Below are 12460 nucleotides of genomic sequence, written 5' to 3'. Positions count from 1 at the left end.
CACCACTTTTTAACAATAAACTTAGGGGGTACTAAAAACAAACAAGCAAACAAACAAAAACCACCTATGTGTATTCCTTTAATACTGTGAATGTTCACCAGATTTTTTAAGACTCTAAAACTAAAAGAAGCATTCAAAATTGTAATCCTGTAACATGAGGATAAAGTTAAGATAGGAGCAAAGGGAACACTTTAATAATTAAAATACAATGATCAAGGTCATGTCCTTTTCATATTCTCTACCCATATAAAGTACATTTCAGCTGACAAAAAAAGTTAACATTTTTTAAAAAATTTTATTGAAACACCGAGAAATAGTTACAAAAGTTCATACTTTAGGGGCTGGAGCAATAGCACAGCGGGTAGGGCGTTTGCCTTGCACGCGGCCAACCCAGGTTCGATTCCCAGCATCCCATATGGTCCCCTGAGCACTGCCAGGGCTGATTCCTGAGTGCAGAACCAGGAGTAACCCCTGTGCGTCGCCAGGTGTGACCCAAAAAGAAAAAAAAAAAAAAGTTCATACTTTAAAAAGTTTATAACAGGTGGTAATGGTGGGATCACTACCACAATATTGTATGTTTAAAACCCAACTATCCTTTTTTTTTTTTACTGGGTCACACCTGATGGCGGCAGTGGTCAGAGTTTATTCCTGGCTCTGGCTCTGGAATCAGTTCTAGAAGGTTCAGGAGATAATCTGGGCTGCTGGGGATTGAACCTGCAAGGCAAGACCTACCTGCTGTACCTGCTCTGGCCTCAAAATTCAACTATGAATAACTTTGTAAATCACAATGCTTTAATAAAATCTTAAAAATTTTTCAAAAAGAATTTATAACAGGGACCACAACATTTAATCATGTGAAAAAATCATGCTTGAATAGAGCTAACTGTAGCAGAAACATACCCAACCATCTACCTAAAGAGCAGAAAATGTGGTAGCTGGTATCAGCTCCTGCAGCTGCTGCCTGAAAATGACCATCATGCTCCCCACGTAAATTTGGGTATGATTTCACAACAATTTCTTAAATGTGTAAATGCTCATGCAATTTCAAATTCAAAGTATGTCTTTTACTTGTTCAATTAAGGCATTCCTTGCTTCAGTTGTCTCCTTCAGCAATTCAGGATCATTCTGTGCCAAGAGGGGTTTTCTCTCAAAGTCTTTTCCATCAGCTGAATTGGGATTCCAAAGAAGTTTTTCTTTATTTATTACATCCACCACTCCTTTGAATGTTTTGGCTTCACCAATTGGTAACTATAAGTCAGAAAGAGATTAACATTAATGACTAACTCATTTAGAGCAGCAATGGTGATAAAAGTTGTTTAATTGTGCCACTTTCCCCAATATGTCACTGTGATTATTAACACATAACAATTCTATTTATATCCCAGCTTCAAAATAGAATCTGACCAATTTAAAAAAATGTATATTGTAGAATGCTAAAATGTGTCAAAAATATGTATAATAAAACAATAAAACACTTGTGTTTTAATAGCTCTTGCTATTAACCAAATTACCTGTAAGAGCAAAGGTTTGGCTTTCAACTTCTCTCTGATGCTTTCAACTGCATAGTTAAAACTGTGGAAAGCAAAATAATCATACTTTAAAAAATAGTAAGATTCTGAAAATAGGTTTAAGAAAGCTCAGTAGCAGAATCCTTTTTATTCTCCCTGACGTTCACCACTCAATAACTGTCCTCAGGTTTCCATTCTGAGCAGCACAACCATTATTATACCTCAGTGTTAACTCTTGTGCAGGTCTTAAAAGGGTTATGTTCTATTCTCACAGCTAGTTCCCTTTACTGAGAAACTATTATCAGTAACTAAATAATTTCAAAGGACAAGGAAAAACATCACTTTCTGAGGAGATTACAGGAAATCATTTCTACCTTCTTGCAGTAACAATGGTAGGGAGTACCATATCCTTCGGCAATAGAGAGACTAAAAAGAGTGATGGAATCAGTAGGACTCCACTGTCAGAATTCTGGAAAATAGGACACAGCTTCTGTACATTAGACTCTGGAGATTTGTGATCCATCAGTTCGCTATTAATCCCACACTACAACTTGGCCTTAAGGAGTGACTACTTAAAGGTCTTTCTGAAATAGGTATGTACATCATGAGATTTCATGGAATATTTATTCTCTCCTACATTTAAGTTATGGTTCACTGAAAGCTCAAATTGAAGTCTCACGTCAGTAAATGAAAAAAATACCTTGCTCCAGCTTTATCCATCTTGTTTAAAAAACAGATTCGAGGTATCTTGTGTTTATCAGCTTGTCTCCATACAGTGAGAGTTTGTGCCTAAAGAGGAAAACAGTTACACTGGGTGAAAAATCACTACATGGAGTGAAACAAAACCTCTTAGTACTGAGGCATCGAAAAAAGATTTAACCAAGATTAGAAGACCACTACTTCTTTTTCTGCTTGACTTCACCTTACCCTACAACAGATTACATGATACTAAACTCACTTGACGTCAATTTTCTAATTTCTGGCATAGAGACTTTTGTCTTAATTTAGTTGTGATGCTAAAGGAGCAAATAAAAATTACTATAAAACAAACACTGTTTGTTGTATTAAAAAAATTGTATTTTTATGGTGAATAGTTGGATTTAAAACCAAAAAGGATTTAAGGAGGAAAGAAGTCAATCCTTGCACCTGTAAGCTGCAATTCTCATATTCCTTCCTTGCATCTGACTTCTAGTAATTCCATATATAGTAGACATTATATATAGTTTGGAATCTATCATAATAAACTTTGTGAAGTCCAATAGCTTCGAAGGATGAAAGCCTAATGTGCTGACTTTACTTAAAATAGAAAACAGTTCATAATTTGTTAATTCAAAGTAACATTTATATATAACATGCATAACAACTGTACAGCCCAATGAGAATGAAAGGTATACACTTGCACAACTTTTCCAATCAAAATGCAGAATATTTGATCATTCTAGAAACATTTAAATTCTACCACCCATAAGGAACCTGTTGTGATTCCTGACATCCTGGCTTCATTCTAGTTTATTCTTTTTTTATTTTTTTTTAAAAGGGTTCCTTTTTTCTTTTCTGGCTTTTTGGGTCACAATATTTACAATATAATGCCTCTAAGAGAGCATCATTTTTTTGAGGGGGGTGTCACACCTGATGATGTTCGGGGGTTCCTCCTGGCTCTGCACTCAGGAATTACTCCTGCGGGTGCCTGGGGGACCATATGGGATAGCAAGAATCAAAAGTGGGTCAGCTGCATGCAAGGAAAATGCCCTCCCTACTATACTATTGCTCCAGCCCCCAATTCTGGTATATTCTTAAGTTCATAAAGACCATGATTACTTCAGTTCAAAGTAACATTTGAACTCAAGACGTTAGGAATACGGGTCATTTACTTTTACTGTTATATTCCCTTTTAAATGTTGTTAGTTTGGGGTCAGGGCCAGCTCAAAGCTAAAGCCTACGGTCTATCATGCATGTGGCCCCATGTTTGATTCCTAGCATTACATAGCTTCCTGGGTACCACCAGCTGTGGCCTTGGTGGCTCTTAGAACTGCTGAGGTGGTTTTTAAAAAAATGTATCATTTTCCCCCCATTCATCTGGGGATACGTATGTTATGTGGCTTGTTCCTAGTTCAATGTCAGTAAGAATTTAGCTGCTATAAACACTCTGATTACTAAGTTGCTTACAACTGAAAGAAAATATTTCCCTCCATAGCACAGAGCCAGCATGCTTACTGTCCATGATAAAATACTGGTATTCTTTAAGCACGGGGCTGGAGCTATAGCACAGTGGGTAGGGCATTTGCCTTGCACATAGCTGACCAGGGTTCAATTCCTCCACCCCTCTCGGAGAGCCTGGCATGGGAAAGCCTATCAAGCTACCCATGATGTATTCAATATGCCAAAAACAGTAACAACAAGTCTCACAATGGAGATGTTACTGGTGCCTGCTCAAGCAAATCGGTGAACAATGGGAGGACAGTGCTACTACAGTGCTAACTACATTCTTTAAGCAGAGGGTTCCACTAAATGTGCCGGTACAGCCACCACCTGACTCCCCTCATGTCACTCTAGACAAATCAGGACCTGGATGGGCACAAGAAAATGCTAAACTCTGACTCAGGGGTTTTCTGTCTTCTACCAAAGTCTTATGTAGATTCTGGAGGATGAACCTGTTAACTTGGAAGTCGAGTAAAAATTGAAGTCCCTTTATAGTTCTCAACACTACCTTTTCTATGTCCCACAGAACTTTCTTTTAACTCTATGATATGCGATGAGAATTATATACAAAAAATATAGGAATTATATTAAAAATATTAAATTATTCATCATAATTTGATAAACACAAATTTGCAAATAAAAGGCTACAGTTCACTAAATCTGATATATTACTTTTTAAAAATAATTCTAGTCTATATTCACTTTATTTTAGAAATATTTTTTACCTCTACACCAGCAGAGGCATCAAATACAGCCACCGCACCATCTAACACCCTCAGGCAACGTTCAACTTCCAAGGTAAAGTCCACATGACCTAGAAAAAAAATAAAAAAACTCATAATATTTCTGCAAAGCTAAAATAACCATAAGATAGAAATCCCACTTAGGGTATATATTCAAAAGTAATAAGAGGTATTAAAGAGGTATTTGCACACCTAACTTTATAGTAGCACCACTCATAATAGCCAAGGATTAGAAGCTATTCAAATTTCCATCAAAGAAAGGAAGAGAATGAAAATCATGCATATATACAAAATGCGTTATTGGTACACAATGAAAGTATTACGCAGCCTTAGAAGGAAAAGGATGGGGCCAGAGCAATGGTACAGTAGGTAGGGCATTTCCCTTGCATGCAGACAACTGGGGTTCGATCCCTCGGATCCCAAGAGCAAATATGCACTTAGCATCACGGAACAGTACACTTAAAACTGGCAAAGATGTAAGAATTCATGTTTTTAAAATATCACAATTAAAAAAAGCAAATACAAGCAAAACGATGCATTATCTGTGCATTGCTGGGACAAAATCCATACCTGGTGTATCAATTAAATTGACTCTATGCCCCTTCCAATCAAATGTAACAGCCGCTGATTGAATTGTAATGCCTCTTTCTCTTTCTTGAGCCATGAAATCTGTTACTGTGTCTCCATCATCAACATCTAATAGGAAAAAGATGATACAAGCATAATGGCAAGTATGTTTTATTGTACTTGATATCTACCTGACATAGTTTGATTTGCTTTAAGAAAATATTGTTCAGGGGTTGGAGAGATTATACAGAGGTAAGAGAATTACTTGCTTTGCATGCAGTCAACCCCTATTCAATCCCTGGCATTGCATATGGTTCCCTGAGCACTGCCAGAAGTGATCCATGAGTACAGAGCCAGGAGGAAGCCCTGAGCAACACTGGATGTGGCCCAAACACCATCCCTTCCACCAAAAAACAATCATAAGATATTTGGTTTAATATTTAGAGCCCTTATTCCCCCCTCCCTCAAATAAATCCTCATTGTAGAAAAAGCTTTTTAGCAAGGTTAACAATTTTTCCGGTAAAAAAATTTCATAATAACCACAATTAAAATCTGTTTAAATATCTTGATTTTGCTGAACTGTATACTTTCTTCCCAGTTTAACTTTCAGAATTTCTTAATATTCCTCATACTTGATCCCCTGATAGAAGGGTGATTAATGCTGTGTAAGAGGCACAGACAGTGCTAAACTTAACTACTTACCTTACCACTAGTTTATAATTCTGAGCAAAGTACCTAACCCAGCCAACCAATTCCAAAAGTCTAGAAAAATGATTCTTCATGCAACGCATTTCATAAACACTGTGGAGCTTTTGAAAAAGATGATTTCTACTTCTGGTATTTATGGATCCAATGACCTCCTCCTCAAATTCTGAAATAAATTCATTTACTGGCAATAATAAAAAGTACAATGAACTAAAAAATGTTTGATTTAAAAAAAAGAGAGAGAGATTACAGTGCATGAGTAAAACAGTGTTTCAAACGGCAAAAATCCAGCCATCCAGCCAGGCCATAGCTCGAGGTAAAGGTAAAGGCCCTCCCATTGATCGTCGATTTGCTCAAGCGGGCCCAGTAACGTCTCCATTGGAGACTTGGTTGTTACTGTGTCTGGCATATCGAATACTCTCGGTAGCTTGCCGGGCTCTCCGAGAGGGGCGGAGTAATCGAACTCGGGTCGGCCATGTTGGCCGCTTGTAAGGCGAACGCCCTACCCGCTGTGCTATCGCTCCAGCCCATAGCAGATCTGCCAAATATTAATTTCCATGGTAGAGATAGGGCATCCTCATTTAAAAAAGTAAGGGCTGGGAAGAGAGCTCAAGTGGTAGGAAACATGCCTAGGCACGCAGGTCCCCAGCACTGAGGAGGGGAGGGGAGACCCAAACTGTCAGGCCTGCATCACTGGCAGAGCACTGGCAGGAGCAGCTCTGCCTTCCACACCCCCAGCACCACTAAGTGTGGCCCCTACTAGAAAAAATTAACAAAACTGCAAAAAGAAGGCGGCGGCGCATTCTCTCCGCCCCCCACCCCATATTTCTGTAAATAAAACTACTGTGCTTCAAAAGAAAATAAAAATAATTAAAAAGTTGCATGGGGATTCAAATGTGTACCAAGAGTCATGGACCATAGTTCTTGGCATTGTAGCACTGTAGCACTGTCCTCCCATTGTTCATCGATTTGCTCGAGCGGGCACCAGTAACGTCTCCATTGTGAGACTTGGTACTGTTTTTTGGCATATCGAATATGCCACAGGGAGCTTGCCAGGCTTTGCCATGTGGGCGAGATAGTCTCAGTAGCCTGCCGGGCTCTCTGAGAGGGGTAGCACTATAGCATTGTCCCATTGTTCATTGATTTGCTCAAGCGGGCACCAGTAACGTCTCCATTGTGAGACTTCTTGTTACTGTTTTTGGCGTATCGAATACCTCACAGGTAGCTTGCTAGGCTTTGCTGTGCAGGCATGATACTCTTGGTAGCTTGCCGGTCTCTCCGAAAGGGACGGAGGAATCGAACGTGGGTCGGCCCGGGTTGGCTGTGTGCAAGGCAAACACCCTACCCACTGTGCTATTGCTCCAGCCCACCAAGAGGGGTGGAGGAATGTATTCCAAACTTAGAAATATATAATTAATAAGTTCTTTCTTCTTCTATATGAGAATCTGAACTCTGATTAACTTTCTAGTTCATTTTCTCTAGAAATCAGAAAAGATACATCTTTTGTATATCTAATCACAGATAATCTATGTTACATGCAAAATATGTTATGGGCAAAGAAAATCTATTAGTTACCTTTAAATTGGGAAGAACTATAAATGTATTATAAATGCCTGATGGTGAGTCACAGAGTTAGGTTTCCCTGAGGGGGCGTGGCATGTCATTAGTGGGAAACTGAGAAGCGCTTTCTAGCACTTTCTCTTCTCTCTCTTCCTCTCTAAATATACAGCATGAATCTTCTAAGCCAGAATAGCTGCAGTACATCTTATCTTTTGATCTGGCTATCACTTTGGGTGGCTAAAGGAGACAGTTCTCATGCACTTCTGTGAACTGTTGCAACTCCTCCTATAGAGGGAGAAGTCTGCTGCTGGTCGGCTGGCACACTCTGGCTCCTGGTCTGTAGCTTTCTAAGCCAGAGCCACTTTGACTAACATGGTTCTGTGAACCCGAGTCCAGAGGAACCACAGACCCTCTGGTAAGTGTCACAACTACCTCTTATCTTTAAGCTGTAATTTAGACATCGGGGCCTCCATGCCACACTCTAGAGCTCTAGGTTGTCTTCCTAATCAAATATTTCCCACTCATCGTATTACTAATGGGGGCTTGGGGAGAGAAAAAATCCATTCTAACCTCCCAGTGATCTTGTGTATCCAGAATAGTACAAAATTCTTTCTGTGGTGGTAGTTTTGCCTGCATCAATATGAGCCATGATTCCAATATTACGAATTCTGTTTGAAAAGAAAAAAAACATATTATAAGGTGACATTACCAAAATTAGCTATTCTGTGCAAATTTCAAAGCTGGATAATATTTTAGTAATTTTATAAATATATTAGTATAAATATTTAATAATTTGTAAAAACCAGAAAAACAAACATTATCCCTACAACATTATTCTGTCTAAAAAGCTAATAATCAAAGATTTAACAACTTATCTGACATTTCTCTGAAGCGTGTTTTGTTGCTGTTTTACAAAATTTCAGCACTGAACTGAGAAAAAAATTATCTTTAAAAATAATGACACATTGTGGGGGCTGGAGCGATAGCACAGCGGGTAGGGCATTTGCCTTGCACACAGCCAACATGGCAGACCCAGGTTCGATTCCCAGCATCCCATATGGTCCCCTGAGCACCGCCAGGAGTAATTCCTGAGTGCATGAGCCAGGAGTAACCCCTGAGCATCGCCGGGTGTGACCCAAAAAGCAAAAAAAAAAAAAAGTCACATTATAATCAGGGCAAAAAACCATAGAAATTAAAATATTCACCAACAATGCTAAAAATTATCTTTTAAGATACATACCAACATCTATTTGTAATTAGTTGGGGCAAAAAAATCCCAGAAATTAAAGCATTCACTAACAATGCTATGAAAACAGAACAATGAAAGAACTTACTTATCTATAGGAGGACTGATGATAGAATGAAGTGATTTGGTATCATTTCCTAGTAAACATAATAAAAATTAAACTTTAAAATAAGAAATTTTCCTTTAATTACAAATCAACAAAACCAAGATAACTTAAAGCAAATTCTTTAATTCCAATTAAAATAAAACCCAAGCTAAAATAACCTCTCCTTTGTAATTAATTTTCCTATGCAGTCACTTACGAAAGGGTGACAAATGAGAAAACCAGAAAAAGGCACTGAAGAGAGAGTAAAAGGTTAAGGTGCTTGCCTTGCACACAGTCGACACCTGGTTGAAACCTGGCACTGCACTTGGTTCCCCTAGGACCAACAGAAGTGACTCACGAGCACAAAGCCAGGAGTAAGCCCGAAGCGTAGCTGGAGGTGGCCCCCAGAGCAAAACAAACAAGCGAAACAGGTAAAGTTGCTAAGCACTAGTTTCCAAAGCAAGCAGATTTTTAAAAATTGAGAATCTGTACCTGGTAGGGAACTGTAATTTCTTTCAAGAGGCACATGTAGTTTCAATCTTTTTAAACTTGCTTTTATTTTAATCAAACACATATTCTAGTGAGGAGAGAAAGACATGACATTAATGTTATTTTGCATACCTCTTTGAAAGACACATTCTCAAGACCCATTTCAGACAAGAGAACCTTTAAGACTGGGGATAAGGCCAAATGACCTGTGTTTAACAAAGCCTGCCAGGTGAATCTTTAACAGCTATACTTTGAGAATCTTGATCCTCAAGTTTGTAGAGAATTAAGATGGTCATACATGGTTTCTTACCTGAATACTCAATACTCACTGGTTCACATCTACAACCAAGAGGAGCGAGGGGCTTGCCGGGGGCAGCATTAACAGTGGTTATGTAGAATTACCTAAAAAGCTTTTTTTTTTTTAAATGTACAAGTATTGCTATTTAGTCAGCCACTGATTAGGCTGATTGAATTGTGCATGAACTCCACTAGAATGCTTTTTAAGCACATCAAGTCGGGGAAGTGAAGTTGGGACATTTTCTTAAAAGGTCCTCAAGAAGGGGCTGTGGATGTGGCTCAATGGACCAGAGAAAGAAAAAAAAGCTAAAATCCTCAATCCTCCAGACGGGGTACTGAGCCCTAAAAGCCAGAGTTTGACCCCGGCACCATCACATTGCATGCAGCACAGCCCCTGCTCCTGGGAAACACAACACGTGAGCACCAACAAGCAGAGCATACAAAAGCACAACCCCCGCCAGCACTTGTGTCCCATCACCTTATCTAAATTGCACAACTCCCAGCACCCCACCCCTTCACCCCACAGTCTAGAGAGTGTGTGACCTCCCAGTCACTGCAAAAACAATAAAGGGAGAGTGAGGAAAATGTTCCCCAGGCGCCTTCTTCTATGTTCCCACACAGAAGCTGAATATTGTCCATCCCAATTAATCTCTAAACCACCAAACAATGATGGCTTCCAGTATACTCAAATATACACCTAATGTTTATAATGGTCTGGGGCTACTGCACTGTCTTTTATGATACCAGTTAAATGCATGCCTGGGTTTTCTAGGTTTTGTTTTGTTTTTCTGTATTACCAAGTTTCTGGCATTAAAATACCATTATCCCAAAGGAAAAATTCAAGAGAAGAGAATTCATAGCTACCTAAATTTCCTATGCACAATGACTAGGGCAGTTTCCAACTTTCAGGACAGATAGTATGAAAGTGTCAGCAATTGAAACTCTGAAGAAAACTAACTCCAAGGGATGGGAGATTCTTCAAAGTGCTACAAAGATGATTTTAAAGTAAAAATGAACCCACACATTTTTTTTAAAAACCAAGAAGGCGTGCTTTTTCTTGGTTAAGATTACTTCATATGTTCTAATAAGAAACTAGGCATTTGGGAAGTCACTTAAGTTGTTGGAGTTCACATTAGAAGGAAAGCTTACATTAAAGTGCATACTGGATATTTTCTTATGATTCACAGCAAGTACCCTTGAGTTGAACATCCTGGCCTTCTAAACTTTGAGTCTCTGAAAAAGAAACAGAAAAACTGTAAATCTATGCCAGATATTACATGTAAGACATTAAGGCCTACGTATTATGTTAAAAAGGACCTTAAAAATATTCTTGGGGCTGGAGCGATAGCACAGCGGGTAGGGCGTTTGCCTTGCACGCAGCCAACATGGCCAACACAGGTTCGATTCCCAGCATCCCATATGGTCCCCGAGCACCGCCAGGAGTGATTCCTGAGTGCATGAGCCAGGAGTAACCCCTGAGCATCACTGGGTGTGACCCCAAAAAGCAAAAAAAAAAGAAGAAAAAAAGAAAAAAATTCTTAACTATTAGAAACTCAACGCTGGAGCAATAGCACAGCCGGTAGGGCTGTTGCCTTGCACGAGGCCGACAGGGGTTCCATTCCTCCACCCTTCTCTGAGAGCCTGGCAAGCTACCAAGAGTACCCCGCCCCCACAGCAAAGCGTGGCAAGTTACCGGTGTATTTGATATGCCAAAAACAGTAATAAGAAGTCTCGCAATTGTGACGGTACTGGTGCCCCTTCGAGCAAATCGATGAAAAACGGCAGGACAGTGCTATAGAAACTCAATACATCCTTCAGAAAAAGAAAACTCTGTGCAGGAGAAATGCTTTTCTCAGTATCTTTAGAGAAAGATGCAAAAGTGCAGAAAAAGACAAACTGAAATCACAAAAACATACCACCAGATGATCTAGTATATAACTTTGGCAGACACAACACAGTAGTGATAATACCCAGTCTAACTACAGCCAGAGTATTTTAAGATAGGTTTTTGCTGACATTTATGTTTCATCATTTTAAAATCCGAAATCACAGCTGCGATCTAAGACAAATGATAAAACACTGCCAGTTTGCTCCCTCTATTTTACAGAAATCAAGACATGACCATTGCTTATAACGATAAAACTTCCGAGATTGCAGTAGCACTGCAGCACTGTCCTCCCGTTGTTCATCGATTTGCTCCAGCGGGCACCAGTAACGTCTCACAACAAATTGTGAGACTTGTTACTGTTTTGGCATATCGAATACATCATGGGGAGCTTGCCAGGCTCTCTGAGAAGGACGGAGGAATTGAACCCGGGTGGGCCACGTGCAAGGCAAACACCCTACCCGTTGTGCTATTAATCCAGCTCCGAGACTGCAGTAACTCTAAAAAATTTATAAATTCAAAAACAGTGATGCGTTCATCAAGGAAACCTATTAAAAATCTCCGAAAGTGACGACACTTAACATCCATCTCACTAAGCAAAACACGTCAACGTATCTACTCAAAACGGGAATGATGCCATTCCAAACCACGGGACAGTTAAGGCACTGCTGTAAACGGAGTTGAAACCATCCAAGGTCTCTCCCAACTAGTACTTGCCCGCACGTAAGGCAATGACGTCCTGCAGGGCCCTGCTGACCACTAAACACGGATGCACTCTACACTGTGCCCAGAGCATCAAAACACCTCGGGGATTTCAGAAATTATGTCTGGGGAAACAGGACTCGGTCTGACAGCGTCCTTTTCTACTTTCTACGGTTTTAAGTTTGCGGTCTTCCGCATCCTTTCCAAGCGAGCAGTTTGCAAGTTTCACGCTCCAGGAAGACACAAGGACGAGGCTCATAGATCCAAGTTCTTGAGAGGGAGGACGCGGCGGGACAGGGCACTGAGGGCCGGCTGGTCGGTACCTGCATGCAAAAAGGTCGGCGACTGTTCTGCAAATAGTGGGGACCAGCGTACGCGGCGGCTGCGCGGTGCAAGCCGGCACCTCAAATCTGCAGAGACGCCCCCGAGTCTGGAGCACTGCTTAGCCGCGAGCCCTCCTACGCCAGGCATGGA

At 40.1% G+C, this 12460-nt stretch overlaps 1 protein-coding gene across 2 annotated transcripts in view; it reads right to left on the bottom strand.

The window, feature by feature from the left end:
• GFM2 (GTP dependent ribosome recycling factor mitochondrial 2) overlaps positions 1-12440 on the bottom strand; it is a 34296-nt gene extending 21856 nt beyond the window's left edge. For both annotated transcript variants that reach the window (XM_056112480.1, XM_056112481.1), the window contains exons 1-10: positions 12310-12440; positions 10549-10632; positions 9106-9190; positions 8617-8665; positions 7853-7950; positions 5021-5146; positions 4433-4521; positions 2209-2297; positions 1512-1572; positions 1069-1248 (exon numbers count right to left, since the gene is read on the bottom strand). In XM_056112480.1, the coding sequence (XP_055968455.1) occupies positions 1069-1248; positions 1512-1572; positions 2209-2297; positions 4433-4521; positions 5021-5146; positions 7853-7950; positions 8617-8665; positions 9106-9190; positions 10549-10608 (837 nt within the window). In that variant the 5' untranslated portion in view covers positions 10609-10632; positions 12310-12440. The remainder of the gene's footprint in view (positions 1-1068; positions 1249-1511; positions 1573-2208; positions 2298-4432; positions 4522-5020; positions 5147-7852; positions 7951-8616; positions 8666-9105; positions 9191-10548; positions 10633-12309) is intronic.
• Positions 12441-12460: the final 20 nt, after the last annotated feature.

This window comes from Sorex fumeus, unplaced genomic scaffold (assembly GCF_029834395.1).
Source record: "Sorex fumeus unplaced genomic scaffold, SorFum_2.1 ptg000018l, whole genome shotgun sequence".
NCBI lineage: Eukaryota > Metazoa > Chordata > Mammalia > Eulipotyphla > Soricidae > Sorex > Sorex fumeus.
This window is presented reverse-complemented; position numbering and strand designations above follow the sequence as displayed.